Raw genomic sequence first — 25,818 nt, 5'->3', positions numbered from 1 at the left:
TAAACTTGGTCTCCAGTCGACTGCGACGATTTGCACCCTCGAGATTCTCGGTATTCAGCTAGTTCAGGAATCTCGAGAAATCGCTACGGAAACGTGAGACTAATTTATACCGTGACCCGTGACGAGCTGCCACTGCGTTTATCGTAGGCTCACTCACTAATTGTCAGTCAGTCTCATTAGAATGACTGATCAAGGGCATCCGATTAATTTTCTGTGTGTTCTGTCTATTGATATGCTCGCCCGAGGGTGCGCAGAATTTTCAATAAGACGTAAGTCGGGAAAGTTTGACCCTCAGGGTAGAATCGGATTGACAGAGCTCCGAACGGTCCGTTGACGTCGAACCGAGGACTGACCGCATGTTAAGGGAGAGCGGAACGAAAAGCTCCGGAGCAGACCCGTGATACGAGCGAACGTGCGAAAGCCGGCGTGGATTCCAGTGCAAGTGGCTCGGGAAGCTTCCTGGGATCGATACATAATCGCGAAAATCATTTCGATCCCGAAAATCGGCTAAGCTCAGAATGTTCCCCATGTAGACACGGAAGCCTAAGAAAGGTTTTCGGACCCTTCCCGCCGTGAGTTTTTGAACGGAGCAGCAGGAGCCCTTAGGGCAAGAAGCGCGACTTCTCTCTCTTCGGAGTGTAAAGAAGAAAGGGGGTTCCCTCCCCGAAGAGCCGCCAGAGCAATCTCTCGGAAGACCGCGTAATTGTGATGGATTGTGAGGTGTGTAATCCTTAGAATCGATCAGGCTTTTCATGCGCGATCGAAGAGAGAGGAAGATGGATCTCCAAGTGCACCTCGAATGTCTTATACGCTATGATCGCACGATCCGAGCACCCTGGACGATGTTCGTGAGTTCCAGGAAAGGGTTGTCATGTTGAAAGCCCATGATCTGTTCACTGGCTGCTGTATCCAGAACTTCAAGGTTTGGGCTGCCTGTTGAGCTGCATCTTCGAATATTCCATATTTTTGGAACGAAGATCAGATTTCGTTGAAAGCAGCTCCCGTTGAGAATCGAAGATTAGAAGATGAGGAGAGACAGGCAAATACCAAAGGTCCCCATCACCCGCATTGACGTAAAGGTGTCCGTCAACGCGTATAGCGAAAGATCTGCTGGGTAGATACCTAAAGGTCCCTGAGCCTTTCATCCGTAAATAACCTACTGGCTGTGACGATTAAGCCTCGCAGCAGAGACACCCGAGGATTTCCGCTTAGCGTATATTTGGTGGAATGTCCCATCAGCTGCTGGACTCTCGCAGTGGTTCCTCGCGTACCATCCAAAGTGAGTCCGATTTCATGGCACGATCGGGACTCCTTGCGGTCCGGAGACTACCAAGTTTGTGGTCTATCTTCGGGTCTCCCTCCAACACATACAATCATTCAGCGGTGGAATTTGATATCCCGGGAGAGCCGTCTACGGTCACAGTCTCGGCCTTTCGGGAGCATCCCGAGTCATTTTCCGTCATCGATTGTCTCCATAGTAGCATCCATTTGATTGATTAGTTATCGGAGGAGCTCCGAGTCCGGCCCACGGATATCGTCTGATGCCTATCGGCGACTGGTATAGCTCCGAAGCTCAACCTGATTCTTCGACCGCCAGACAAATAAACATCATGGAGCCGGGAATGAACGAGGCACTCCTAACGGTGAGATCGCATCTAGACGTCCCCGTCGCTGTTCGCTGGAAGTCGACCGAATGTTACAAGGTCAGTGCATAGAACGACTTTTGGTGCGTATCGATATGCTGTTTCATGGGATAGCGGATGTCGTATCGGAAGAGTCTGCCGCATCTGGGGGTAGGGTCGAGGACATCCACGCCTGGAGCTCTGGGGAGTCGGTTCTTAAATCAGTTTCCATTCCCAAATCGCAGTGCGAGTTCAGTTTACTTATGGAACTTTCCTCGAGGATTCCGAATGCGTCAAAGGTTGGCTATGGATTCTCAGAATTGAAGTCAGTATTTCCTTGGGGATGAGTTGCAACCATCGAGATTCTTGCGTTCTCAGATCGTGCCTACCTTCTACCCGTCCATGACCATGCTTCAAATAGGAGCTGATGGCCACATTCCGTCGAACTGCTCGATTCCATCTTTCGAAAACGAGGTAGATGAGTGAGAATAGAGTCGTATTCCATAAATTGCTTCTTTCTCTCATATGTCTGGGCGAAGCTTGATTTCGAGTCTTCCTAACCGTTTCGAAATCCTCCCCGTTCCCGATTCTTCCAGGGATCCTACGTAGTCGATATCGAGGACGAGGATACCTGCATTGTCAAGATCGTCGCACAACGTGAGTCGAATCCCGAATGTCGGAGACTCCACGGACTTTTATGAAGAATGAGTCCAGCTCTAGGAGAGGGGGGAGACAGCTTTTTGTGGGAATTGCGCTAGATTTCCGAATATTCCAGCGACATCGATATACTATCCCTTGATAGCGGCCATATTCATCCAGTTGCTCCTGGACTTCTTCCGCCGGCTCGTCAAAGTTATCCGAGAGAAACGTCGCTTGCGCCAGTTGCGATCCGATACGGGCGATGCTGAAACTTCCTCGCTGGTGAGTCAGTTTTCCTCCTACATAAGCTTCCAGTATTCAAGGAGAATCCATGTATGGGTAGATTGATTCCCGCGACGTTCTACTAATTCTAAGGGAGCCCTCCCGTATTATAGGGCCCTCTGGAAGCGAGCTCCAGCACAGCCGGATCTAGGCCGCCAGAAGACGGGGTGGGCTTGAGTAATCACTCTTCCTCGATAGATTCCCTCATTCTTCGATACATTCGTCTGTCGGAGACCTCGGAATTCGATGTTTTGAACTCGATATGTATTGCAGATCGGGAAAGCCGGCAAGCCACGAATCAAGTCTCTCGACGCTTTCAGAGGATTTTGTCTTTTCTTGATGATTTTCGTCAATTATGGTGGAGGTAGAGACCAGAGGATTCTTTTTCAATGAATCTGCGCATACGCACATACGATGAGTCCCAGCCGCGAGGCTTGGGTGGAAGCATACATATAACATAACTCATTTACGGCTCACTCCCCTCAGGCGGACTCTGGCTCTTCGAGCACATTCCGTGGGACGGATTGACGTTCGCCGATTTGCTTTTCCCTTGGTTCGTGTGGATCATGGGCGTGTCGATGGCGATTTCACTGCGGAGCATGCGTCGGAAATGCGTGCCACTGTCCGAGGTGAGTCCTGAGATCTGAAAATCATACCCGGGAAATTGCGCATGGGTACCACGCTTCCAGCAGTCCCTGTTATCCACCAAATGGATGAGATTCAAAAATATCAGAATATCATGGTACGGTCTTGGACAATAGGATCGCGCGAGACTTTCTGATGGTCCTCATTCTGATTCCAGATCTTCTTCAAAATTCTATCCAGATCGGTGAAACTGTTCCTCTTAGGTGAGCTCGTCGTGTCGTTGAAAATATCGGACTAATCACGAAATGAGGAAACGGCCCGATCATTCTAATCTCATGGAAGATCAATCCCAGGTCTCATCCTCAACAGCATGGGCAAGAACAATGACATCTCGAAGCTCAGGATACCCGGAGTTCTGCAGCGGTAGTGCTTTCTCTTGCGAATTTGTCAAGATATGGTTTCTGAAGAGTCATTGCCGATATTTCGCCCGTAGAATATCTCGTAATCTCTGTCGGTGGTCTATTCCAGATTCGCGGTCTCGTACTTTGTGGTTGCGAGCATGCACATGTTCTTCTCGAGGGCCACCGACGCTGCAGAGGTATTTCTTTGATCGTCCTTCCGTATACGCTTGGAGACTTGATAGAGTGTCGTCTAATATCTTGAGAGCTATCAACGTTCCAGACGGCGAAGTGGGCGAAAATTCGAGATGTTGCTCTGTATTGGCAAGAATGGGTGATGATGATCTCACTGGTTGCCATTCATGTGCTCTTGACTTTCCTCCTGGATGTTCCCGATTGTCCCAAGGGATACCTGGGCCCCGGCGGGCTCCACGAGGTTAGAAAGCTTTGATCCCGCAAAGGGATCATATGCATGTGCCTGAGAAAAACAGAATTCGACGAAGGTGAACCTGGTGAATCCTCATTTCGGGTCTCCACCTGGAATTCGGCAAGTCGCTGATACTCAACGCTATATCGATGCTTCCCACAGAATGGTACCCATTTCAATTGCACGGGTGGAGCAGCCGGATACATCGATCGGGTCGTCTTGGGTCCAAATCACATGTACGGGCATCCTACGACGGAGGTGAGTCTTAACCGGGCTTCGGATTACGATTGAATGACACAGGACCAAGATTTGGGAGCCTCGGTCCCCCACGTGGAGACCGATCCCCATCAAGAGCAGAGAGTCTAACATATGTCGTGTTCTCTTCCGCAGAAAATATACGAGACGTCACAGCCTTTCGATCCCGAAGGCGTTCTGGGTTGCTTGACGTCAATTTTCCTGACATTCCTCGGGCTCCAAGCTGGGAAAATTCTGCTCACGTTCAACAATCCAGGTCGCAGGTGTGCACATACCGCCTCGAGTCCAACTCACTCGGGGGAGGCACCCATATTCTCTGAATTCATAATTCTTACAATTATTCGGGGACCCGATTCCGAAAACTATGGAGTTCAGTTTATGAAGTAGAACGACTAGTCGGGACATCGCACCGGCGGAGGCATTCCCACGATAACGTATCCTTCAGAGAATCGATCGAATAATTTTTAATTGATTGATTTATCGATTGATTGGCTGAACAGCCATTCCTGATGTTTATCGGAAATCTCTCAAGTTGGTCGAGCCCTCGCTCGGACCCATCTGACCGAGTTCACTTCTTGGTGTAGCGATCTTCCATCTTGATGGAGCGATCCTTCACCTCACGGGAATGCTTCGTATTCGGTCCGCCCATGCTTCGTCTCATGTTCGCTTTGGAGCATTTTCGGCCGGCTGACGATCAGTGCCAGCGCTTCGTGCTGCAGCATTCCACCATAACGACTTCGGTATTCCTCTTCCAGGCTAAGCCGCTGGATTTGTTGGGGGGTTCTCCTTGGACTGCTGGCTGGCATCCTGTGCGGATTCAGCAAAGAGGACGGCTGGATACCTATAAACAAAAATCTGTGGTTCGTCAAAGGCTTCGGGAACGATCGTTTAGTCTGAGTCTATTCTGAATATCTCTCTCAGTTCATCACAGCTCCTCCATTGCAGGTCGCTGTCGTATGTCTTATGCACGGCCGGCCTGGCATTCCTGCTGCTGAGCGTTTTCTACCTCATCATCGATGTTCTTGCCCTATGGTCCGCAGTGCCATTCATTTACCCTGGTGCGTGACTTTAGGGAGGAGCAGACCTTTCGCGCTGAGAAGCGATGACTCGGAGATTCTCAATCGATACTATTGCAGGAATGAACTCCATCCTCGTTTACGTCGGCCACGCGCTTGTCACGGATATGCTGCCGTGGTTTTGGGCAGGTCCGGAGACTCATTGGAGATACATGGCTATGAATCTCGGAGGAGCGTACATATGGGTACTCATAGCTTATGTCCTTCACGAGAATCGTGTGTACTTGGCTCTATGAGCGAACAATCACAGAGTTCGAAGAGCCTGAAGGCAACCCCCTACTTGTGTAAATTATATGGCCCCCTCCCGGGTAGACTCGGAATGAAGGGGGGACGGTCAAATGTGAGAGGTATTTGATAAAAGAAAAAAATCTCGTAAACGGTGTGCTCGAATCGATGATTCGGATCGGCTGGCACCGGCCGAAATTCTCCGAGAGGCCCCGGAGACTCACCGATCTACGTCCGAAAGATCAGTGGAGAATGAAGTCTCCTGTACGGATATACCTTCCTTTCTCTCTTTCTGATAACATCACAACAGCTGTGGAGGTTGTCAACGGCAATACAACGACAGGTCTCAGGTTCCAGTAGTACGGCGAGAAGCTTTCTCCTCGAACTTCTCTTATTCCAATCGCGGAGATCCGCGGGTCGCCGCCGGAGTTGCGATATAGATATGAAAAAAGGAGAAAGCGCGATAACCGAAGCGCGGAACTGAGGTAGACGATGAACCGCGTCTCAATAGAGTGGCGCCACTTTCATGACGGCTGGACTCGTGCCAATGACTGGCGTGGAGGGGCTGCTTCCGACAAGAGACAGGGAATGTTCTCCTGTTGACGGAATCGTGACGTGCAGCGCGTATCTGATTACGACAATCGGAGCATATCTTCCAAAATGGCGCTTGGTCCTTTCATTGCTCTAATGATGCAAAGGACGAAGCTAGGAGCAATCGCTTACCTTGACAGGGCTGAGGTGGAGACGGTGCATGATGGGCAACGAGTCGTTCAGTCAGCTCCAGCTGACTGAGACCTCCAGCTGTCACCCCCGCCTAGGCCCTGTAATGATTAAGGAACGCCTCGTTCAAAAATGCTCGAAGCTCGCTTGCCGTAGATTTTCCCCAGCAGGCTCCATTCCATCCTACGGTTCCTCTCCAATTCTGGGACCCTACGAGCGTTCGGATCGCTGCCTCTGCCGGCACCCTGCGGTCGTTCGCTCGGCGTATTTATTATTAGCCGAAGAATTTTTAGAAGAAGGCTTTTCCAGTTTGATCAGGTTCCACTGTTTTATCATGCGAGCTCTAAAGGCATGCCGTGTGCTGGTCACCGCGAAGAAATCACTGTGAGGGGTAATCTGACCTGACAAGGTCTTCTGTGTTTTGTCCGCCGGGCTTCGAGATGCACAAAATGTCAGGCAGGTGGACGGTTCTTGCGCAATCAAATCGAGTTCAACGATGTGCGTGAGCACTATTCGAGTCGGGGCGTTTTTTCCACCGTGGAACGGATGTTCAGAGTGTCTTCCATGACCTATGATTAGGAGGGAAAGAATCGTTCACCTCCGGATATGAGCAGGATATGGGATATTTTTTCATAGAGCCCCGTCTGGCGAGCTCTTGCTGCTCTTAACGAGGGTCTGTAGGTGGCAGTTTGACGCATTACGGCGAACGATGAACTGGTCACTCGGAAATAGGGACTTCCGCTAATTTTCCAGAATAGAGCACTCTCATGGAAAAATTTCACTTGTTAATGAGTTGTCGTCGCCGCCGCGCGGACAACGGGCTGGAAACCGTCGATATGAGGGGAAAAGGAAGCAAATGAGATATGACCCCGGTCATTTATCAATTACGTCAAAACGGTTCTTCCACGAGCCACGTTTCCCGACTCGCTCCTGTCACCCCGCAGTGAAAGCGTAAACAACGGCACAAGCAAGCAAAACATCGTTGGTCGTTCCCCACTCAGTCGGGATGAGTCGGTGTTTCGTCTGTTGTTTCTTGGCAAGTTGCCCGCTGTTTGAACCACGGATGTTCTCTAGGTGCTTGACCTCGGCTTGAGGAGGCTGATCCTAGTCCGTATCGGCAGAGTGAGCACTCGAGCGTTACTATCAGTTTATCTGAAAGCAACTCAAGCCGATATGGAATGGTTTCGATTTTAGTCGAGGCTATTGAGCGGCTGTGAAATTCAAAATCTAAAAATGCTCCTCGATAGAATGGTGACTTCTAGGTGTTCCATAATCTCCCCCCCACCTCCGGAGCATCGTAGACCCCGTGATTCATCTTCCTCATCTCTGATTCAATTGCATCAGAGAAAATCGAGCAGATTCGACGTGTCCGGGGGCACGCGTCTCTCATCGAGTTGATTGTTTGTTTAACGCGTAAATGCCGAGGCGCGTAGACAAGGGGAACTTATCATGAGTCATAAGCATCGAGTGCTATCACGATCCGTCTACAACGACATATTATTTTGAATTTTATGGATCGTTCGAGAAGATATTTCAGATAAGAGCTTGAATATGTCGTCATCTGCACGCAGTTGGCCGCATTCCGGGGAGACCGTAGCTCTCGCCCATGTACGCACACAGCGAAGGAAGCTTGGACTGACTCATGGAAAACATCGGGAAAATATTCCCAAAGCCTGCTCGGAGAAGGTCGGACACTTCTCGATCAGGGTATTCCGGGAATACTGATCCCAATTGATTTTGTCCAGCGATATCACTCCCAGTAGCCGGAAACCATCTCACCCTTGGAGGCCAGTGCTAGATCTTCGTCTTTGCTGACAGACGAGGAAGTACAGACTGATGCTGAAACTTACCCCGATGATCGATCTCAGGAATCGAAGACTGATCAGACAGAACTCGTCCTCATTGCGTCTGACATCGAGACCACTGACTTCCGGTCTACCCAAGAACTCAGATCCGTTTCATTGGGACTTGAGTACTGAGGCCTTCCAGCTCTTTCGACATCTTTCGAGAAGGTTCATAATCTTTCATTTGGGATCGGAAGACATCATCCGGGGACTGCCTACTTTGTCAGAACCATATTTTTATCTCCGAATAGGAGATTCTGGTATAGGCAGCTTACACAGCCGCTGTGCGAAAGTACCAGGAACCAAATTTCGAGCCTCATCGTGCCGCTGCTCTTTATCGCGTCACTCCTCTAGGAACATCGGGTTTGGATGGATTGCTCCGAGCCCATCCTTGCGATGGACCCCCGACGGGATTGTTCTCCCGAGTCCTCAGTGATAAGTCCCTGGTATTCGAGTCGGGGCCGGGACTCTACTGGAATTTCATGCGACACTCATACGGAAATCAAGAGGTGATTCTCATCGACGAGTCCGCCTATCAGCTCCTCGCATATCTCTGGAAGAATGGAGCTGGATCCCTCCGGACGATTTCATGAGGCGAATGGGAAGGCATCCACACGTCGAACAGAGATCTCGATCGTACTCCACGAAGACGACGAGCGAGCCGAGGAAGCAGCGCTGCGTTGATTTCGCAGCGAACGGATTGGCTCCGCTACATGCTCCATTCAACCGCGTCACATCAGCTGAATTTCCGGAATCCCCGGCTTCACACTAAGCGAGTCCCGATGGGTCATCCCCCCAAAAAGTTGCCAGTTTCTTTCGTGGATAGGTCGAGCCTCCTCATTGGATATTGTTCCGAGAGAGCACCACATTTCATTGAAGAAAAAATCTCTACGACTGAAAGCATTGGTCTTATCCTTCTGGCGGGAACAGCATCATGGCAGATATGAATGCTCGAGAGGTTTCGACTATTCGTCGACTATGTGCCAGTCATTCACTAGTCGCTTATTCATTCGTCTTGATTCGTGCACACCTAGAATCATTACTGATACCTTCGAACTACCTTGTCTATCGTATAAAAACGATGTAGAGTTAAGCGATACGAAAACACAATATGTGATTCGAGTCGACACAATCTATGAGCTGATTCGGACCATGGGCCTTTTCGTCCCCAACACCGCCCTGATTCTCAGCTCCCCGTAGCTTGACATTCACGCCGCGATTCGAATTCTGGCGAAACATGGGCATCCCCGTGATGAGTCCTGAGCTGTTTACTTCGACCGCTCGAGCAGACCCTTCGGTACATTTCGAGAGCTCGGGGAGAGGAAATATAGCTGTCCGCGGAATTTCCCCATATCGGTTCCCGAGAACGCCGGGGCAAGACGGTCCTGATAAAGCCTGACATTCTTGGAGCTCAAGAGGTATTTTTGGAACTTCTCATAGCTATGATGCCTTCTGACGTGTCCTCCTTCCCACTTCAGCGTAAGAGATGAGCTTCCATTCGATAAGAGAACAAAGGCTGTGATGTTCTATCCAGTCCGGAATCTCACGTAGGTACTCCGGTGACGGTCTTCTAATATTCCGAGGGTTGGGCGTCGGATTCCTGTCTTCACCCGATTCATCAACGAATCGATGAAGACCATCTTTCAAGATTCGACGTTGGGTCGAGATCGAAGGAGGCTGTCGTCCTGTCGGGGCCGTTGCCCTCATGGAAAACCTAGAAGGGAATCAAATCGCGACAACCATGCAATCGCCTTTATTGACTCGGATGCTCGTTCGTGTCCCATATGGTATACGGGATGAGGACCGGAACAGCGGCTCGATTCAATAGATGGAGACGTGAGAGTTTAGGCATGAATCCGCTGCATAATGGAGACTCGTCGAATCTCCAGGAGCCGGGAAATCTCTTCATCCTCCTCGCAGCTAAATCCGGCTGCACTTCTATCCATCGAGCATTCCTGGAGACCGATGATAATCAGGCATCCCAATGATATGTTTTGTCGGTAACGGAAAACATTCTTGACACCCTCATTCACGAAAAGCATGATTCCGAATCGACGCTTCGAGGGCCCTTTATGCCGGCGCTCCGAATCAGTAGGAGATGACGTATTCCAAACGGAGTCAGGGAGACGAATGACACCAAGTTAATCAGGGCACTTCAGCTTTTTCTCGAGGGGAGTGGAAGCTCGAACCAACGGACTGTATGTCGATGCAAGAATGCCTCACGGAACGAGCTCAGAGGATCAGATTCCCGGAATGTATCTCTCGATCGATTTCTGGCTGTTTTGTTATGTCCGATGGCGATCTGAGTTTCTGGCCTGGGATTCACGTAGGTCGTCGCTATTTTCTTCTAAGGGACTGAGCCCGAGCCTCGTCAAAGCGAAGCTAAAGCTTAAGAGTTTCGGCAAGCGAACATTCCTACAACGTGCTCATGGAGCTGCCCTATGTCGTGCATTCTCCATTGGGTGCACAATGATGTCTCGCAGAGCAGCGCTGCTCTCGTTTGACGGGTTTCCTCGTCCCATGCTTGGTTTCCATTGCATCATTTCATCTTGTCGAGAGCGAAACACGAGAGAAGAGAGTTCACATCCTCGACCGAAATCGCTCGAAGCGGCTGTGCGATGTCGGCTGCGCACTGCGCACCCATTAGAGGTCATCCTGCTTATGAACGATGGAAAGTAACGGAGCCAACACATCGCTCCATCAATCGACCACGGCTCGTCGTTCGGTGGGAAGCGTCGATCGGCGATTTTTCCGTCATGCACGAGACGTCCGCCAACGCCGCGGAGGAGCTACTCGAACGAAGCGAATTGCCTCCGGAGCTACACAATAGAAATAGCTGAGCCGCGGGCTCGTTTCGGGACGGGAGTTCAGACGCTGTCGACGGAAAACATCGCGGGCCTATTTTGCTGGAGCGAGGAGATTTCCGCCTCAAAGTGGCCAGGGCACACAAGCTCCGCCAACGGTGGTTCCAAGTCGACAGGTCTCGCCGATGGGGATTCGGTGCTCATACCGATGGCTCATCATGCCAGAACCTGATTCTGTTGAGCGAAATGGCGCGCGCTTCGGATGCCCCCAAACTACGCGCGCCGAACGATGCTCCGAACGGGATGTCGTTCTGGCTTGCGGGTCGGCGAACGGCAGAAAATCGATCCGTTATTTCATCAGATGAGCGGCTCGCCGCTCGTTCCCATTAGAAGACGCCACCGAGGTCATTATCGCCCATCATCGATTCCGCCTCAAGTTTCGGCTGATGCAAAAAATTGTGGCTGACTCAATTTCTGACGTAGGACGGGCAGCGACGGAACTGGCGTAGAGTCGTCTCATCCATTCTGGTCTATCGGTCAGCTCAGGAACTCGTGTTCGAATGTTTACTAGTACATCAAAATCAGACTGAACTGGCCTGCCGGAGCGGGAATGTTCATTTCTCATTCATTATTGTAGCAGGAGTTAACGACCGCAGAGATTCGGAACAAGTGACGAACACGGAATGCCGATGGATCGGGTGTGCGCTCTTCGTGCCTTCCCTAGGGGATGACGCGCAGGAGACGGCTCGAAACTGGAGCTGCCCGATAGCTAGCTGTTTCGAGCGCGTTTCCCGAGTTCTCCAGCTCGGCATTCCAAGGCGCAGAGATTCGAAACCATCCTGACGGAATCCATGATGGCCATCCGACGCGGATCGAGCACGAGTGCTCATGCATGATATAGCATGATGCCATTGCAAGAAGAACGACATCTAGATACTAGATACCTTCATGTGTGACTATCTCGTTGTGACAAGATTTACGGATAGTCTTCCTAGCTGCTCGCTATCGCTGTTTCGAGCTGACGAAATTATTAGCAAGACCGTAGTGGTTGTACTCCGAGTCTCTACAAGCGACGCTCGAGACCCTGCGGCTTTCAGCCGCCGCGCCGCTACTATGAGTACCCATCGATGATGTGATTCATTGCCGGAGGAGCATGGCGGACAGTAGCTCCCAGGAGTCAATTCAATGGAAGGGCTCCGTCTATACGGAGAACCAGAGCATAATACTTGCTTCGAGGCACCGCGAATGATGGGACGATATTCATCTACATAGTATGTTCGAAGATTTTCCCCGATCACTTCATGTACCGTCACTTCATTTAGAGCTCAACGCATTCGCATGATCAGCTCTATACTGAGAACTATCGAAGTCCGCGCGCATACCGGCGAAAAGAGTGAGCGAGACAGAGTGTTCACTTTTATTTTCACTCTCATCGCAGAATTCCAAGGAAATCGGCTTCAGGGTGGTCTTTGGCGATGGGAGACCGCTCTGCCGACGTCACGGGCTTTCCCGGCGCTGCTGTCGAACGCTCCACGACAACAAGAAGAAGGTCGGCGGCAGTTAGCCTATGAGCTCGAATTCTTCTGTCCTCTCGAGTAGCTAGTCATTGAAATCGACCACTCGAAGATAAGTGTACCGCCCTCTCGATCTTGAGATAGAATTGAACACGGTCAGTGGCTGGAGCGACTGTCCCCTGAGCGCTCTCATAATCCGACCGTTAATGTGGGGGAGCTGGTGAGTCGTCAGTCAGACAATGACTTCCGGGTTCTCTTAGAATTGAATACTCCGATTGGAGCGTCTTGAATCGGAAACTCATGAGGTAACGAACTCGCGTAGGGTTGCATCAGCCTCCGTTCATGAACGGTCGGCCGTAGTGATACCGTTGGGAGATACCCTTTCCACTTGTTGTATCTCTTTCTCTCCGGTCGACGAATACTTAAAGCTAGCAACTCTTCTCCTAGGAATTCACTCATTGAACTTGTTCGGAACAGAAAAGTGAAGTGAGCGCTGGAAAGTGAGCCCTCTCACAGTCAACTGACAACATTCGCCACTTCCGAAATATCCGAGACGAGTTCTAAGCTTTCGTCACGAGCTTCGCGTTGCAGTTTTGTTATTATGATCATTGCAAGTGCCGATATTCCGTCGTCGTGCTATTCGAATAAGTTGTGCTCAGCTGCTGCCGTGAACAATATCAACAATCGTCCCAGTGCTCACAACAATTCAGTGCTAAATAATAACTGACACCATTTAGCTCGTCGTTTAGAGTTAACCGACGACAGATCGACCAGCCCATCAAGTTTTTGACCCCGCGTGAGCGGCTCCCTCGTGATCTTGTTTTGTACAGGTACCGTTCGAATCCTCATCTCGAACGCGCTATGGCTAACACTCTGCCTCAGCATAAAACGTCGCTAGACACCTCGTATATCACCAAGAAGCTCATCCTCAACGATGACGATCTCTGGGCCACGCGGAATCTGGGAGACCAGAAGGAGAGCAAAGTTCTCGTCCTGTACTCCGGAGGAACGATCGGAATGATAAAGAACAAAAATGGAGTCCTGGCTCCCGAACCGAAGATGATGGAGAAAAAACTTCGGACCTACCCACAGCTGCACGACACTGAGTACACTGCGAAAATGTTTCCCAACTGCGATAACCCGCCTCTTGTGCTTCCGGATACGGGTGACAACTTCCGTGTAGTGTACACAGTGTACGAATACCAGCCCCTGTTGGACTCGTCCAACATGACAATGGACGACTGGATCCGCATATCCTTGGACGTTCAACATTTCTACATGAACTTCGACGGTTTTGTCATTCTGCATGGGACAGGTGAGTGAGCGTTCGGGAGTCCTTATCGTCATTGGTGACTCGAGCGGATTCCACGCGCGGATAACCTAGCCCGCGTGGCGCGCATCATCGAGAACGCTGCCAAAATCCAAAACCTGATTTTCTCTGGCAGATACCATGTCGTACACGGCGTCCGCTCTCAGTTTCATGCTGGAAAATTTGGGAAAGTCTGTGATCATCACCGGCTCCCAGATACCCCTGTTCGAGCCCCGAAGCGACGGTCGAGAGAACCTACTGAACGCTCTGATCATCGCGGGGAACTACATCATTCCCGAAGTGACTCTCCTCTTCAACAACAAATTGTTCAGAGGGAACCGCACCACGAAACATTCTGCTTCGAACATGGACGCTTTCAGCAGTCCCAACTTGCCTCCTCTGGCGACGATCGGTGAGAGTCTCTTCTGGGTCGATTTAGCAAGCAATTCATGAACAGAGGACGCAACCTCCGATCCAGATACAGCTGATTGCAGAAATTACAGCTCGAAACGTGTCTTTTCCAGGAATCAAAATCAATGTCGACTGGAAAGCCGTGGTCGTCCCGGCCAGTATCGACAAGTTCAGAGTTCACTCGATGCTGAGCCGGAATGTCGGTTTGCTCCGACTCTTCCCCAGCATCACTGTTGAAGTGGTGAGTTCTTCGGGAAATCTCTGATCTGGGCTGTATGACCATTTCTATCGGAATCGGAAGCGCGCGTTTGGAACATAGATTCTCTCCAGGCTGAGGGATCGTTGAACTCGTGCAAAAAGCAATATTCCCACTCTTATTGCTAGAAACCGCCGGGAACTAGTTCTCAGGCACCAGAAAATACTTTTGTCCATGCCGCCTAACCGGCTGCAACCTGTCCGCATCTCGAGAGTCTATCGTCACATTTGCCCTCACGTGTTCGCCTGAGGGGGAAGATTACTACAAAACAAATCGGGGTCACACAGAACTGCGTGTTAGCACTATTCCATTCAATGGGAATGCCTCACTTGACACAGTTTTCACTTGCGATGGAAAAACCTTGGAGATTACGGAATATTCTTCCGATTGGAAGATAAGTACAAAGATTGTCCGGATGACAAGGCCTCTGAGGTCCGGGATGGAGGAGGCAAAGTTGCGCAACTCGAGCGATGTGGGTCACGCTCAACTGGGAGTTTCTTCGCGGGCCATCCAAACGATCGCCTTAGTGTAGTCCACGTTGTATCTGAGCGTGGACTCGGGCATGGAGCGGGGAGGCAGGAGCGCGCCGTTGAGCAGTGACCCTGGTAGCTCCAAGAAGAAACCAGAGAGCGACTTATACTTGCAGTAACGAACGAGTCGAATCAGAGCTCATGAATCTATGATACTTTTCATTTCCAGGTCAGAGCTTTCCTTACGCCACCCATCGAGGGCGTAATTCTGCAGACTTATGGAGCCGGCAACGGCCCGACGTCGAGGAAAGACTTACTGGATGAAATCCGGAGAGCAACCCTCCGCGGAATCATCATCGTCAATTGTTCGCAATGCCCCAACGGTCGCGTCGAGGGCGTCTATGAAACGGGAAACGCTCTCGTGGAGGCTGGCGTGATTCCAGGTGAGCTAGAAAACGCTACCACGAGCATGCCTTTCACGGTATCAACGATATCTATTCAAGCCTTGCCGATTCGGAGAATCGACTGGATGATGGCAACAACATTATTGAACATGAATAAGCTGACACCATGAAAGACACGATTCAACTCGATTCCAGGTTCCGACATGACGCCTGAAGCAGCGTTGGCGAAACTTTCGTACATATTGTCCAAGAAAGAATGGTCCCTCGCAACCAAGAAAGAGATGATGCAAACTAGCCTACGAGGAGAGTTGACTGTGGTCAAAGAGACGGCGTTGAAAGACCTCGATCTGATCACGGCGATCGCTAAGACCATGAACATCTCATCCACGGAAGAATTGGAAGCTTTGAAAACAACGCTTGTCCCTTCAATACTCTGTAATGTCGCTGCCAAGGGAGACTGCGAAAGACTTGAAGTCATGAGGCAATTCGTAAGTAGTCGAGCCTCTCTTGTCTGCCATGTCGTTCCCCACTCAGCATAGCGATGCGATCTCTGCTATTCACCGGGAACACGGCATCATCTAAAGATTTCCTTTATCACTCGATAGGGAGCCTACCTTTCGGCTTGCGACTACGATTACCGAACGCCTCTTCACATCGCGGCCTCTGAGGGAAACGTAGCCATGGTCGAATACCTCTTAAAACAGGGTGCATCAGTCCACATGAGAGATCGCGATCGTAAAACTCCGCTGCTGGTTGCCATCGATTGGGATCACCATGATGTCATTGATCTGCTTATCCGTGGCGGATCACACTTGTCTTTGCCTCCGGAAACACTGGCTGAAGCCATGAATTCGGCGGCACGTAAAGGCGATCTCCGGCGTCTAGAGAGCTACAAGAGGGCCGGTGCGAATTTAGCGGACCGCGACGCAGCCGGTCGTAGTCCCTCGCATGCTGCTTGCGAAAACTGTCAGGTGGATGTGCTGCGCTATCTGCTGGATCACGGTTTCTACAGCGACGCCACAGATGTCTACGGGCACACTCCGAAAGAGATCGCCACGATTCTAGGGTACAAGGACCTGGTCAATCTGATTGAAGATGGGATCCGGCCGGACGACGAGAGAAGTTTGCCTGAAAGCGGCCTCAGCGTTGACCATCTGGAGAGACGTTTCAGTGACGGCGCGAGCTCGATATCACCGAGACAGTCTCCAACACCCCGTGAGAGTGTTTCAGGTTACTTTTCGTCGACGCCCCCGATGAGACCGGACTCGATTAATAGTTTACTTTCGACATCGCCGACAAGAAGATCGGATTCTATAACGAACTTTCTGGCATCGTCACCAACACAACGCACCGGTCATTTACTGCTCAATGGGTATGTAGGCTAGAATCGAGACGCGGATTCTATGCCGACAAGCTCAGCGAGCCGAGCCTCAGCCCCCGATCAAGTCCAGAGAAAGAGAGAACATCACGAGCGAAGCGTAAATGCAGCAGTCATCGAGCGTGAGAATGAGTGAGAAATTGTTATTATCCAGCAAATGAATGAAAGAGAGGATCGGGGCAACGGATCAAATGCACTTGTAAATAGCTCGAATTATTTATTAATCTTGTCATTACTCCAGCCCTCCACTTCGGTGTAACTTCGGATTTGCATTTCCCTATTGCAGAGAGTCGGGGCATGCCCGATGAATTAGTGTACACGCATTCTGACTTTTCGTCCCTGTTGTCGTTGCATTTAATGTTGTTCTTACTGTTATCGCTATGCAGACCAAGGGGAAAACCATCGATCGACCTCCGCAGGAACTGACGCGAGGTGGGAGGGGGGGGGGGCGAAATCACAATCGGATTCAAAAAGCCCGAACGATCGTTGGCTCATATGTATAACTTATCAATTGACTCCGGCCGCGCACGGTCGTCTCGATGTCGCGCTGGAGCATTCCTGGTGTTCATATCCAGAGCTTCCGACAATGGGAATAACAAAAGATATTCTGTTATTTACCTCTATGCTCGAAATATTCGGCGCGAGCGAAAGTGTTGTTTTGTTTATTTCTAGGTAACAGTGTCACGAGTCACGACATGTTGAACATAATCTCAAGAATAACCATATCCAAATCTCGAAGTGAAAATAAATGAGACATTCTCATTGACCCGCACACCTATGTATGTCATTTTCGTCGGTGCTGTGATCGCGTCCAAACGACCCACCCATTACATCGCGGAACGCGTGGTGATTTCATACGAAACTTGTACAATATCAGGAATCTGGAAAGCGGTTTCGGTCCGCTCCTCCTCAATAGGTGCAAGCATGCGGATGACATTCTGAGATCACCGAGCGAGGCTTCTTAGGGGGAGGGGGATGCCTCTCGTTATCTGTAGCGACGAGTCGAAGGTTCGGAGAAGCGGTGCGGAAAAGAGGTTTGAAAAAGCCGCTCGTCGTCGGGAGGTAAGAAATCGCAGCAAGTCTTTGTAGGCCGCTGAGCACATTTCTCGGATCTCTGTATAATTATCTGCTTTCTGCCAGTCATGCGGCAAATATATCCTTAATGTATGCAGATATTGTTTGTATCGAAGCACGCCTGTCGTCTCTACCTGAAGACTCGCAGCTCGAACGTGTCTTCATTCTGCTATCTCTTGCCTTTTTTGCTAAGAAAAGGTCGCGTTTGGTGGAGCGTTTTCGCGACGAAAAGAAAGAGAACGTCGATGGTTCCATTCCACCACGCGTAGCTTCCGCGATGGCTCTCCCGGTGTCTTCGATATCGGGACAAGCTTTTAGGAGAAATCGATGATCGAGTGAGCATTCCTGACGTAATAGTTTTTGAACTTCGTCCAGAATCACAAGTGTCGCAAACTGAGTTGTCGAGCCCGACGCTGACTTTTTTCGCGATGCTCGTCATGAATCTGTACTAGATCGTCCGAGCCTCCCGGGACGAATCAGAGAGATCTTTGAGCCCTGGGAGCTGAACCCAAGTGGGTTTGTGGCTAGTTTCCGCGGCTTGCTCACGAATAGATAGGAGTCACTCTTCCTAGGATTTCTTATTTTCCCCGCAGGGGTGCGGGCATGTCTCAATCAGAATGCTGACTGCTGCTCTCTCGAGCGCTGATTCAGTGCAAGAATCACAAATTCTCGCTCTGAGATCCGATGTCTCGGGAGCCCATCTCACCTCTCGCTTTTTTTGGGGAGGCAAATCGAATCGTTTCAGGGCAGAGAACCTATTCGATGGACGTTCCGTGGAGCCTCCAATGGCCTGACTGTGCTGCCCCCGATATTGATACGTCTGGTTCAGTCGAAGGCAAAACCCGCTATTCACCCTTCGGATTCCACCGACAGGGACGAGGGCATCGATGCTCGTCGGGAAAAAAAGAGTCACGGTCAGAGTCTCTTTGAAAAAAGCCATGGGCTGCGGTGGAAATATGTGAGGCACCCCGAGATGTTCGGAGCTCTTTCGGGAAAGAATGGACCAAACGTGCAGGCGAGACCGTTCGAACTTCCCCTCGGAGATTGAGAAGTTCGACGCGCTCGTTTGAAGTTTGTCTCCATTTTATGCTAATTGTGAGGAATAAACATTTGCTCGCTCAAGTGCTACTCGTCGCTATCGTTGGCAGAGGCGGCTCCGAAACAGACTTACCATGAGTTCACATCAAGGAGACTCGTACACATCGGCCTCAGCCAAGCGCGCTGTCGTCAATGAGTCAGTTAGATACGTACAGCCGTTTTACATTCAGTTAATTCGTGAAGCCTCTGAGGAGCTCGACACCCATCCATGCTCAGTATGGGGACGCCGATAGTGATTTCTCGCTAACAATGGGGATGATGACCTGAACCCATCAGACTGTAATTCGTGTAGCTCTGTATATTTTGCAGAGGCGCCCAGCTTCATAAGGAACACGGGACTCGAAAAGCCCGACGGGTCTACGCCGTGTCAGTGGTCAGCAGCTATGTACATATGATGTATTACATATGCTTCTTCGAGCTTGAGAACGCGCTGACGCTCCTTAGGAAGGTGTGAGGTCTAAGCCGAGAAGTAGAAAGCTCAACTGGAAAACAAGGTTCGCGACCCGATCCGCGCATTCGGCTGAGACGGGTTATCTTATATTTACATTCAAATATATACCTACATATACACCGTGTCTCTAGTTGGAAATCTCGCTACCAGCCCGCGTCCGCGGGAAACTTCGATCGAGGAGTGGTGCGAGTCTTTTCGTTCTCAAGGAGAGCGGCTCGGTATCAAGGAGAATCGCGATCGATTCGAAGCTCCGAACCGCCACCTACGGCATAGCCTTGAATAGCCACTACTTAGCGGAAACTTGGAATACGACGAAACCCCTCCCCTCTCGTGCTCATCGAGATCTCGGATGAGGTCATTGTGAGAAAGCCTTGACGATTATGTCGATCATTACCGAAATCAACGTCATGAAAGTTCGAAAAATACCTAGTCGGTACTTCATTAAAACTTCCGCGGTGCATATTCGTTAGCAAGTATCATCTTATCATCACAACGCATCGCTGGTAGGAGTAGTCACGGTTGCGCGTGTCGGGTGGCACCTCCTGGCGGGCTCTGCAAGCGAACATCGAATCAGACCGTGGGCCGTCGATAAAATTTACATGGGCTCGGAGAAAGCGATTGCTTTTCTGGATGCAGGAATTCCCGAGATATATTAGGAACGCTCCTCGCGAGCGTCATGTCTCCCTTGTCGTCCCGCCGCGTGGCAGGAAAATGACAACACCTGGACCGCCAACACAATGCAATTATCCCCCATTTGACCTGCTTCGTCGCAGCGACTCCGGGAGCTCAGCATGGGCGAAATGATGGAGAACAGTCCTGCATGTTTCTCAATCATGTCCCATGCCGAATTACCCATCATGAGTATACATAATATCATGTGAACGAGGGTGGCGTTCTGTCCCACTCGATACGAATCTCTCAGAGTCTCTCACATCTCGCAAGTGATGTCATCACTGTCCGAACACAGGCACAGAGATAAACTGAGCGCGAGCGTCGCGAAAAGTCGCTTGTATTGCGCAAAACTAGCTTTTGCTGAATCATCACGGAGACGTCAATATTCGCTGTCGGCTTAGTCTTCGCCGCTATCAGCGCCCCAGCTCCCAACGATTCCGAACAGAGGGCTTCCAGGAGTCCGCCAACCCCATCCGCCTCCCGATGAGGATGTCGTGAGCCTACAGCAAGAAAATGGCCTGAGCCGCTCGAAGGTTGTTCACCAATCAGTTTGAGGATACTTTGTCTAGAAAGAGGGTCTACGCCAAATGATCCGTTCGCGTACCCGGTAATATATTGCAACGTCGGATCCTGAGGCCCATCGTGCGGAAAAGCCGCACGAATCGACGTCGAGCTTGGCCTTCTCCCGCAGTGACAGACGTTGCCCGCACGCTCGCTGGACTCTAAATCGATTCTTTCAGAGGCAACTTTCCGATCCGAATCTCGTCAGCCGTCTTTGCGTGACAGGGATATAGAAAATTCCTATATAGGCTCTGCCGCCTCGGAGTCGACTCCGATGCTCTTGAATCTCGGATGCCCCTGCGAGTTGCGGGAAACTCCGAACTTCCTCTGCAGATACAAGAGCATTGGATTTTCGGGAAACACTCCGTTCCGGTCAGATACCACCGAACACGCATCCGAGTCGAGCGTCCGGCAATCATTAACGATTAATCCTTCGGCTCGGAGATCCGGGCTCATCAGAACTCGCCAATTATCGAGAGAGCTAATCGGCTGAGTCAGTGTACTCGAGAGCGTTCGTATCTTTTCCATGGGCTGGTTCCATTCGGAAGATCCTGAATTCGAATCCCGCCGCATCTGAGCGCCCATGCCAATGACCCGATGATCTTCGAGCTGGATCTAGAAATCGGAAACGAAGTGCTTCACTCCGTCTCACCGTTGAAATGGTAAATGATGGTGAACGTGAGCTGACAGAAAGCGCACACCCAGTCTGAAAATTGTTCTAAAGCGGAGAAGCGCGCGAATGCCTTGGGATTCCCCGAGTAGAGCTCAAGTAAATCTCCCTTCCGCTGCCGACACAGCGGCGTGATTGCGATAATTTGAGCAAGTGCGTCCCTGGCGTCCGAAACGTCGAGCCCTCTGGGGGAGAAATGCAGGAGACAGAGAAGACAAAATCTCGTCGCATGAGTTCCCCAGTCCTGCGAGTCGTTCCGACCAGAAGTCGAGCTCTCTCGATACCGCAAGGTTTCGCGCGTGAAGAGTTCCGCGCATGAGGAACCGCGCGCGGAACAGATCTTCATTCCGTCCGTCCGACCGACCCCTCCCCCCCAGACGTGGAACAAGGGTGACCGCAAGTGTAATTACAACCGAAACCTGACACACTAGGAGCCGTCAACAAAGCTGCAACGGATCCTTTCGCGAGAGAGGTTCACTCACACGAGTGAATTCTCCCCGCTAGGAGGATCTTCGGTCCCAAGGTTTCTTCCCCGAGGAGATCATAATACGAAACGTCATTTTTTCGCTGGCGGTGCCGGGAACAGGAATATACTTTCCGCGCGTGATTCGCATTGCGCACCCAAGCGTGTCTTGCTACCTCATCAATCAAGGCGACAAACAACGAAAATCCTCGACTTGTGAGCGGTTGCACTCCGTCTTGAATTTCCTGCTCGACTGTTTTGAACGAAATTACTCGCCGCGACACACAGATTTCCCCAGACGCAAATGTCTGACGCCTCTGAGTGTTTGAACTCCTCCGCTCTGCAAATCGAATCTCTACCCTGGCTCGATCGGCTGCGATATGGAAGACTCAGCTTTTTCGTTTCTTCTCGGGGGATTCGAGCTCCAGGGAGCCCGGGCGATACGTCCGAGATGTTTCGTCTTGCTTGATTCAATCTCTCCACGAGAACCCCGACATGCTCCACAAACTACTCCTGAAGTTGACAGACCTGGCAAGAGGATGGGCAAAGAACTTCGAGATGACACATTCCTCGAGCCGCCCGCAATGCAACTTTGTAGGGACGCGCGACAAACTTTTTTAATGTCGACTCCGGAAGCGAATCCGGAGGAACGGGGCCCCACACTCTCGGACCCGCGGAACGCTCCCCCTGGTCCCAATCGGCGGAATTTTTCGGAGCCCCCTTACGTGACCGTTTTTCAGCCCCGAAATAATCGCTCATCGAGACCCAAATGACGTTTTCTACCTATAGCGCAAGCAACATCAGTCTGCTCGAAGGCGTGCGTGCATACAAGGATGCAGAGCTCCGCCTTTGCAAAGAGGAAAGGGAAGCACGCCGAAAGCAAGTAATCTATGCAGTCAAAGAGGGCGCCTTTATTTAATCCGCGACGGAACGAGGCGGTCTACTCCAAATCTCGCCGGTGTCCTGCTGCGAAAACGTCTCGCCGCTTTCCTCCTCTCAAGGACCGAGTTTCACCCCTGAAGACGGTCCGTCACTGATACTTCCGCGAGGCGCAAGGAGGCGATCAAGCGTGAGAAACCATTCTGTGCACCGCATGGATAACATATACCAGTGTGAACGTTGCGGATTCTGCTGCAACTACATTCAGAACCTTCGTCGGCACATGAAAATACACGGAGAGAAGAATTTGACGTGTGACCTGTGCTCGTATTCGTGTCGCCTCCCTCAGCATCTCCGGAGGCACCAGAAGCTCATCCACAGCTTCAATCCAGAGACCCCCCTCTTCGTTTGCGCCTCTTGCGCATTCGCAACGCCCAGTGCCAAGGCGATGGGCCTCCACTGCGTACAAGTGAGTGCAAGGATACTTTCCAACTGTTACCCTCGGAAGAAATGGACGCGGCCTGAGCATGTGCTCGTTCGGAAGAGCCGGGAATTACGCGATTCACAGGAAACCGGTCTCGGGCTCTCGACTGCGTTCTAGACGTACGGCCGGAATTCGTATGAGCGCAAAAATATCTAACCTCTGTTCGCCAAGCAGTGATCGCGAGTTTTCTTACCCGTAGGTCCACAAAAACAGCAAACCCTGGCCATGCTCGAGGTGTGAATATACGGCCCGGTCTCGCGGCATCATTCGACAGCACGAGCAACTCGTTCACGATAAAGAGCGGCCCTTCACATGTGAAGCGTGCGGCACCACAGCTCCCACGCGTCGTGTACTTCAAATTCATCAGACAATCCACAGTTCAGATCCGAAGCCATACTGTTGTGATCAGTGCCCATACGCTACGAGATTCCTCAGCAATCTTACGAAACACATGATCGTTCACACCGACGTAAAGCCTTTCGAATGCACAGACTGTGAGAAAAAATTCGCTCGGAAGTCGAACCTCAAAAGTCATATGAAAGTTCACTAGGGGCCTAGTTCTGCCGACCTCGTGTGCATCATGTCATCAAAAGTGCATAATAGGGAGTCGTGGCTTTGGATCACGGCAGCGTCCCCTCCCCACCGAGCCTTAGGAAAGATTGCCGATTTCCATCGATTCACTGAGCCGATTTGTCACGCCCTACGAGAGCTACTGATTTATATATACGACCCGGAATGGGGGGAATTCTCAACGATTCCCTCAGATGCTAAGTCCATGGGTTTTCCGGGAGGACTGAGGGGCTACTTAGGACCGGAGGTGTTTCTGCCGACGCCCCATCCATCGACAGGCAGAGTTCGACACCTTCGAGCGTGATTGAAGCGAGGCAGCCCTGGTGTGGAACCTCCGACGTGGGCGATCCTCATAGATCGACTCACAATTCGCAATAGCATAGCCCGCGCAGGCGTTTCATAATTTTCCCCGAAATTTTCCGGTTGGAAACCAATTCCGATTTTCCGGCTGATGAGAGGAATATAAGGTAAATCGTGGCCTCGGTGCAATAAATCTCTGAAAAAGTGCTCTCCTCACGGAGAGAATTTGCACTTCGCTGATGTGTCCTATCTCGTCGAGCTTCGGTTGAGCTAGGATCCGAAAACCCCGAGATCTTCACCGTGAGCCTGCTGTAGACCTCCGTAGAGGGACTCTTCTTGCGATTCGTATAATTCTCAAATGAAGATTGAAATCCAAAAACACGCTTCTCATCAAACGAGAGTTTTGCACTTCATGTGCCTCCGCATAGAAGATTTGATTCCGCCTAGCTATCTCCCAAGGAGCCAGGCATGAAGACCGGAGCGATAATCGCTCGAGGAGTTTCAAAAGAGGAGAAAGCTTGCGCAACGCAGTCGAGATTCGATCCCAACGCGTATCGCACTAGAACTAGATAGAATCGAAGAAGCATGGAATTGATTCCCGGCGGACTCCTCGACGCCAGCGACGTTCAGAGGTAAGATTGAGATTCATGATGCGCTTACCAATAATGAATGGAGGCAGAAGTCCCACGAATATCACGGAACCGCCTTCCAAGGATGACATGCATCCTGTGAGAGGTAGCATAGCCCTCTCCGTCGGACCTCAATCGGCGCTACGCTTCCTTCTTTATTGCTTTGCAGCCGACATTTCGCTCGAAATCGCGAAACTGTTGGGTAATAATTGTCCTCCATCGCGGGAACCCACGGTCTCAATAAAGGCGCCTCTTTAGAACAAGAACTGAGGAAACTTGCTCTAGAACCGGAATAATGCTCCCATTTCCGAAGCCTTCTCCGCTTTCCGCTTCATCATATGATTCTACCGGACTCCCCCGCTGGCTTAATCCGATTACCCCACAACTGGACTGATTGTGATGTAGATCGTAGTCGCACTGACTGTGCTTGTTTCTCGCCCACGACTGGATCCCCCTAATCGGTTTCCATGTACAGCGCTCACCTACGCTTGCCGCAAAGTGCCCGGCCAATAAAGCATATCCGCTATGAAAAGGGAGCTAGCGTCTACTTCTATTCGAGAAGGGCCGGTCCGATCCGTGATCGTACCTAATCATCCCTGATGCTATAATAAGGGCATCAACATCTAGAGAAGATTCGCCCGGAGACACCGGCTCTCCATGCATCCGATATGCCGTTCCGGGAAGAATGGCGAGCTGTCTACGAATTAACACGGATTAGAATACGGGACTCTAGCGCCGCGCAACGCTCTGCTAGAGAGTACGGAATCTAGCAAAATTCGAGACGAGACGGAGCGTTTCGAGGTGAGAGGATGACCGGTATACAGTAGCATTCCGGCTATCCCCAGGCCATTCTCGGATAAGCTGGTGGAGAGGAAGACGCTCGGATATCGGACGGCGCCCGGTTATGAGGAGAATGTCATGTGAGACTGTCGTTTGCCCTTCGACTTGTGGAGGCATTGATAGAATACCGTTTCCGGAATCGAGCGTAGAGCCGTCTCGTCAATCAAAACAGAGAACGAGTTGCTCTGTAGATTCGCGAGGCTCGTTACGCTATGTTCAATATAACGAGCTCCTCTTCTGACGATCCGTTTCCACCAGTTCTCCCTTGAATTGAGCCTTTTTGAATTGTTCTCATCGTTCAGTGTCGGCTCATCCAGTGAAGATCGAGCTACTTGCGTTCGGTCTATCTGAGGCGCTGCAGTTCCGCAGATTTAAATCTTCGGTGATCTTTCCGGTGGAGCCTCACTGACTACCTATTCCCAATATCGATGTAAGTATAAGCCGCGAAGCCGAAGTAGGAGTTCTATCGAATCTTCTATTATATCTCCTACGTTGAATATGGGTCTGG

The 25,818-nt window shown here is 50.9% G+C and overlaps 3 protein-coding genes across 3 annotated transcripts; all 3 read left to right on the top strand.

The window, feature by feature from the left end:
- The first annotated feature begins 2,269 nt into the window (after window positions 1-2,269).
- On the top strand, window positions 2,270-5,551 carry Hgsnat (Heparan-alpha-glucosaminide N-acetyltransferase). Its single transcript, XM_029112628.1, has 14 exons — window positions 2,270-2,279; window positions 2,398-2,543; window positions 2,657-2,710; window positions 2,817-2,907; window positions 3,030-3,172; window positions 3,346-3,391; window positions 3,482-3,551; window positions 3,657-3,726; window positions 3,810-3,962; window positions 4,116-4,211; window positions 4,344-4,471; window positions 4,964-5,068; window positions 5,154-5,266; window positions 5,345-5,551. The coding sequence occupies exons 4-14, from the start codon at window positions 2,883-2,885 to the stop codon at window positions 5,518-5,520; spliced, it is 1,125 nt and encodes a 374-aa protein (XP_028968461.1). The 5' UTR covers window positions 2,270-2,279; window positions 2,398-2,543; window positions 2,657-2,710; window positions 2,817-2,882; the 3' UTR covers window positions 5,521-5,551.
- Window positions 5,552-13,276: 7,725 nt separating this feature from the next.
- Window positions 13,277-16,751, top strand: LOC100900222 (L-asparaginase-like). The gene is made up of 6 exons (XM_003747485.3): window positions 13,277-13,706; window positions 13,837-14,112; window positions 14,225-14,352; window positions 15,067-15,280; window positions 15,437-15,729; window positions 15,847-16,751. The coding sequence occupies exons 1-6, from the start codon at window positions 13,409-13,411 to the stop codon at window positions 16,624-16,626; spliced, it is 1,989 nt and encodes a 662-aa protein (XP_003747533.2). The 5' UTR covers window positions 13,277-13,408; the 3' UTR covers window positions 16,627-16,751.
- A 5,950-nt stretch (window positions 16,752-22,701) lies between these two features.
- Window positions 22,702-24,313, top strand: LOC100900079 (gastrula zinc finger protein XlCGF49.1-like). The gene is made up of 3 exons (XM_003747484.2): window positions 22,702-22,956; window positions 23,171-23,512; window positions 24,167-24,313. Exons 1-3 carry the CDS (start codon window positions 22,702-22,704, stop codon window positions 24,311-24,313), a joined length of 744 nt encoding a protein of 247 aa, XP_003747532.2.
- The last annotated feature ends 1,505 nt before the right edge of the window (window positions 24,314-25,818 follow it).

The sequence above is a fragment of the Galendromus occidentalis genome, unplaced genomic scaffold (genome assembly GCF_000255335.2).
Source record: "Galendromus occidentalis unplaced genomic scaffold, Mocc_1.1 scf7180000077522, whole genome shotgun sequence".
Classification (NCBI taxonomy): Eukaryota; Metazoa; Arthropoda; class Arachnida; order Mesostigmata; family Phytoseiidae; genus Galendromus; species Galendromus occidentalis.
This window is presented reverse-complemented; position numbering and strand designations above follow the sequence as displayed.